Here is a 6000-nt window from a genome sequence, read left to right on the forward strand (position 1 = left end):
GATATTTTAGTATATAGAAATAAGGCATCTGACAATACTTCCATTAACGTGCTACTCATTGTATTGCAAATAAAGAGGTTGAAATCATCCGAATTCTGGGGGCCCACTACTAAAATTGGGGCAACGACTCATTTGCTTTACATCAACTAGAAACGTCCTGCCTACAAATCTCTCGCATGATTAGTCGGGTGGCTAACCAACGACGAGGGATGAAAGAACGCGACATAATGCGACTCATTCCGGCATTTGTGATCAGTCGCATAATCTATAGCGTTTCTTACCTGAGGATCTTGAAAGCAGACGAGCACAAATAGACAAAGTCATACGTGTGACTCTCAAGAAGGCTCTGAACCTACCCCAGTGGACACTCATGGAACGTCTGCGTCAAACGGGGCTCCTAAATAGCGTATCAGAACTATTCAATGCACACCGCACCAATCAAGTCATGCGCCTCGCCAACACTAAAACGGGACGGAAAACACTAAAGTATTTGGCATCGAAGCCCCCATTGAGAGAAGGGAAAACGACGTATCCCACATTAATGGAGGCACGGCTTCATCATCAAACCACTTCCACGCAACATGCGTCCTCAATTCCACGAACATCGACGTCCGGCATGGGCAAAAAGTTCACGTCAACTACTCAGATACCGAGGGCGCCTTCTTCGTCGATGCAGCTGGAACAGTGAACGGCAAATATGCAGCAAGCGTCATTCATTCTGGAAAACAGGCTGATTGTATATCAGCCCAGGACACAGACACAACTAGTATGGGAGAAACAGGAGTCACCCTCGCCCTACGAAACCCAAGGTCCACTTTCGTTCTAAGAGATTGAAAAGCAGCCTACCGAAATTTTCGTAAAGGCTACATTGGCCCCATTGCGCATCGACGTCTTACACAACTCTCGTCCTCACGCTCAGAGGGCGAATGGAAATAGCTGATATGAATACCAGGCCACGGCAGAGTCGGAGGCAATGAGCTTGCCCATGCCTCGGCCCAAGATTTACTCTTCCGGACCTCCGACATCGGCGTATGGCACCCACCCTCGGCTACGCGTATGCGCCCGCTCTTAATATGGACAGATATTCTAGAACACCAAAGACTCGAAAGGCCGAAACTTCCGCACCTGGGGCCAAAGCTCTGTAAAGAATCTCAAGTAGCGTGGCGTCACCTGCAGACCTTGTCTTACCCCAATTCATACATACTGTCCAAGTATGTATGGATCCACTTCTACAACCCAGAGCACAGCACAACATGTAGGGTGGGAGGCAGCTCTGTCCAGCTCGTATCCGAAGACCCAAGAGGCCCTCGTGAGACGAGCGAGGACAGCGACCCGTGCCAATGGGATCCCGGAGTAAAGAACTCACTCACCTACATTCCTTCATTGGTCGCAAATAAATGTTTTATTCTCTCTCTTCGTCACAACGCGGCTGCACGTGCTCTTATTTACCCCGCGAACATTGCCCAGTGGAAAGAGGAGGGGTGGACGCTCACGCGTGCACGTGCTCACATCGTGGTGGGGAGAATCGTACGCATTGGGCTTTCTCCGGTAGGATTCTGGTGTTCTTGGCGGCACACAAAGTTCACTGCGCTCGCTGCTCAGTGTTCGCTGGCGAAAAAGGCGCGCTTTTCAGAAACAGCGAAGTAACAACTGAGACACGTATTCTCCTGAACAACACAGGGGACGTATTGATCTGCTTCCCATTCTTCACGTGACATTCCAATTTGTGGCTATCACATTGATTTCGTTACCTTTGCGGCAAAGCTGTGACGTTTTGTCTTTTGTTCACACATGGGTATCGCGGACCCCGACTAGAGAATCGCTTAATGCTGTATATAATCCTTGTGTTTGGTCAGGTGGGGTAAACAGATTATCAATTCGAAACATCGCGCAAATGAGCGACAGGCAGCCAACGGAACAGATCAACAATCATCGAGCATCAGTGGCTTGATTGTTTTGAATGGTAGCATAACTTGTATAAATAGCGTTGGCATTAAATACAGGCACACAAGGCAGTGGGAATGCTCGTGGTACCCACTTGTCTTGCTGAGACAAAATTATCCTGCAAATAAAGACATCTTTTAACAAGAACAGCTGTTTCCCTGAGGTATGCACTTTCACTAGAAGGTACACGCGGACGTTCACAACAATGGTGTCGAAACGTATTACCTTTTAATCTTCAGGGAAGCATGTCACTCTCAAATTAGTGAAGGATATTTCATGACTTCTACTTCATTATATAACGGCGGCGCAACATTGAAAAGCGACACTATGTAGCGGAGGGGTATATAGCTAGTCTGTGAGTGTAAAAGCAAATAAATACTTACTATCAGTAATTGACTGACTCCTCCTGTATACTCAATTGAAATACCAGATTTTGTGGAAATAAGTTTTTTATTCTGATTATGAGTCGGAGAAGCAGTGTATGCCGCACCGACAGAGGAAAAAAAACCAGGAGGGGAAACTCCGGCCAGGCGCCAGCGCGTGCGCGCAGCGATCCTTGAGCACCCAAAGTTCTTGTGGGTGCATGAAGCGACACTTTACTTTGTTTGGGCGGAGGATTTTTTAACAGATTTTTTAAGGCAGGATCCTTGGCCGAAAATGAAGCCAAGAGCTGGATGAAATATTGTTGAAGTTACCAATAAAAGAAGCGTCAGACGAGCGATGGTAGAAGATACTCCTCTGGAGAGAGAAGTCCTCGTTGAACTTCGCAAAAACAAGCGTGGTTCTCAGCTTCAGATGTTTGTTTGATGTAGCTTGGCATGAACGAATGGTTTTTGCAAAGTTTTAAGTGGAAAGAAATTTTGGAAGAGCACAGAAAGTCGAAAAAAATATTTCTTGACTTCTTGTTTGCAATTTTATATTTTTCTTTAGTATGAAATGTCACCCAGCATGTTTTTTTATAGTTAGTGCATATTGTGTGCCATATTCTCACAAATAGTACTACCGTCACATGCGAAGGCGGCAGAGTGAAAGTAAACCTGTTTAGCGCTTGAGGCGCTTTGAATCACTTGGCGAAAATGCGTCGTAACCATTTGCTGTATCAATTAGCGAGTGTATCTGAGCTATGCACAGATAAACTGAGCAGCGAGCACACGCGTTCAAGCAGACGACAAGAACCTGACGCTTCTCGCGCCTGCAGCTGTGGCGTGGCAATTCGAAAGTAGCTCTGTAGCGGGCGCTTTCACGAAGTTGGCCACCTGGATTATTGGTGGCATAAAAATAGTGATAAAGGACTGAAATAGTGGAAAACTAAAGTCATTCTACCTGAAGAGGCCGAGAAAAGCAACATAAACTTATATTTTTCTTTGTTATGTTATGATCGACTTATTCGAAGTAGATAAGACATTAGGTCAACATAAAAAGAAGGATTTCATAGTTTTTTTCTTCTTATAAGCCTGGTGACACGCGCCTAGCATTCCCGTCATAAAAGAAACGCTCATAGCATGCATCCATCTATTCGCCACCACTCCCCGGCGTGACATAATTGCGGCGGAGAAAGGAGCTGACTGCTGTAAATGCTTCCCCCGTGGCCGCACCACAGCGCGCGTAAGTTCCTTTTGTGGAAATATTCGTCTAACTGCTGGGAAGGTTCGATGACGCTACGTGCACATCGCAAGAATACGTACGTTCAGAGTACACATGCTGGCATATGAGCACGTTAAAGTACCTTAGTAACTCAGATATTGACATACGCAACAATGAAATAACTTACCACACGCTCTACGAACAGCTGAGAACGCACTAGTGCCACTGCAGGCACTTGCGGCTGGCGGCAAAAATTGCGGCTGGCGGCAAAAATAACAAAAATCACTCAAGAACACACGATCGTATAATATATATATAATCAGCACGTTTCGCCACAAGAAAACACTTGTCATGCTAGTAATAGTGGATTTCGGGCAAGCAAGACATCAATGACGTATGGTGAACTCGCAAAAGGGCCCACGTTTATATTCTCGTTTGCAGCAAAACAGACTATGAACGACAACAGCTGCTAACGAGTTCATAACGACGCGCAAGCTATTTGCTAAATTTGTGCACGCGCTGTACAGACTGATGATGCAACAACACAAATTGGAAGCTTCGCCACTTTATCCAAACTGCTTTGTATATACATGTGCTAGAGAAAACACATCAGGACATGAGGTGTGTTTGGTGGTGTAGTGGTTAGCCTGTGGATTTGAGATGCTGGTGATCTGTTATTCGATGGCAGTATTGTGCGTGATTTGTATTTGCATTGATTTCGTTTTTCTAATTTCCTTGAGAGCTAAGTGTCAGTGAAATGAAGCCGTGAAACGCTATCACGGTGCTAAAGCTTCTCTTCTTTTCTCAGCTCCTTTAGTGTGGCTGGTTTACAGGGCTTCCCGCGTAAGCGCTGGAAGCTGTATTATGTTGATGTTTGCGAAAGCTACGTTTACGTTATTTTGATGCTTTCTTGGGGAGCCTGCTACGGAGTCACATAACACGAATTGTCTAGCAGCGACCATAACTGGAACGGAGTTTCTGCCTGTATGCGTGGATTCAAGTGAGCATTCGGCCTTATCAGTGTGACGAAACGCTTCCTAACATCGCGCCTGCAGCTACCTCTCCCTTAAGAGAGCGGGAAGGTTATGTTTTATTCTGCGTGTTTTAGGTGCAAGCGCTCTACATGTTTTGGTTGCGTGCGTGTGTGCATTGCCTTTTTCGTGCTCGAACAATTTTATAGCAAAAGTGTTTAAATATGCAAGCTTCAGTGCCTTGCCTCTATGGCGGAAGTGTACTGCACTCCATGAGAGGGTGTCGGATCTCTTTCTCTCTCTCTCCCTCTAAAGAGAGTAGTTTCACCCTGGAACAAAGAATGCCCCGCGGGACAAGCCAGAAGTCTCGCAAAGGAAGTAAATCAATTATCTTGGTTCTAAGAATGTATACACTTCTTTCGGTGAGTAAGCTACACAGAAAGTTACTTTTTTTTGAGGCGCCCTATGCGGTCACCTTCGGCATCCTGGTTGTAGTCACTGTGTAGACTGGCATCGATATGGCTCCTAAAAGCTGACGTTGAATTCTGTTTAAGAGTGACGATTATATGCAAATGGGAAAGACGATCGTTCAAATGGCAACGATAAATTAAATTTTGTTTATTCCATCATCCCCCCCCCCTTTAACTTATTCACATTTCCGGCCCTTGGCTTCACTAAATTTTGAGAATGCGGCCTGGCAGTCGATGCTAATTTCAGACCACTGCTATTCTATTGCATGCACACTTGAAGCAGCCAACCTACGTTAAGCACCAACTAATTTGATAGTAAGTAAAGTGTTTGCAATATTTCACTCCTCAATTTGTGATAGGCGTGGGTTGGTACTTGGTGCAGAATAATTTAGGCAATACTTGCCGATGATGTAGTCGTACTCCTTCCTCAATCGCTTGACAGGTGTGTCCAGATGCTCTGGTGATTGTTTGGGGTTCATGTAGGCAAACACCATGGTCACGGCCAGAATGTCCGACTTTGACACCATGGCTGCTGCTGCTGCTGCTGGTGAGCACCGCACGAGAAGTTACGCAGTCTCACCGAGCCCAGAGGAGGCGATGTTTGACGAGCAGCACCCGCAGTTCGTTCGCGTAATGCTCTCGCAGAGAATGTACGCCACTTTTCATGTCGCCCCCAGATATTCCGGGCAGCGTGAGAGGCGCCCAATCGCTTTCATTCCGGGCACTCTCACCCCCGTGTCCGTGTCGTTCTCTCCCACATGACGCTTTACGCAAACCGTTATGACAAAAGAAGGAAGCGGGTTTTGGCTTTGAGTTCGTAAAGAAACTAGGACGACAGCCTCCAGCGACTTCATGGTCAAGGATGCTCTTTCGGCACGAGACCAGCGGGAACGGCGCGAAGGTCCCCTCCAAGGGCGTCACCTCTCAACCGGATCGGAGCATGCCATGCGCCTACATCCCCAATCCGCGGACACAAAAAATCGTTCTGGCCTCGGCGCGCTAGCGCGCCTGAACGGAATCACTTAAGAGCG

General features: G+C 46.6%; 1 protein-coding gene across 1 annotated transcript in view; it reads right to left on the reverse strand.

Annotated features, from left to right (window-relative positions):
- Positions 1–5784, reverse strand: part of LOC119159804 (4-pyridoxate dehydrogenase) — a 238775-nt gene extending 232991 nt beyond the window's left edge. Inside the window, exon 1 of the mRNA XM_075891024.1 lies at positions 5373–5784. Coding sequence (XP_075747139.1) covers positions 5373–5496 — 124 coding nt within the window. The 5' untranslated portion in view covers positions 5497–5784. The remainder of the gene's footprint in view (positions 1–5372) is intronic.
- Between the last annotated feature and the right edge of the window lie 216 nt (positions 5785–6000).

This window comes from Rhipicephalus microplus, chromosome 3 (genome assembly GCF_043290135.1).
Source record: "Rhipicephalus microplus isolate Deutch F79 chromosome 3, USDA_Rmic, whole genome shotgun sequence".
Taxonomy (NCBI): Eukaryota; Metazoa; Arthropoda; class Arachnida; order Ixodida; family Ixodidae; genus Rhipicephalus; species Rhipicephalus microplus.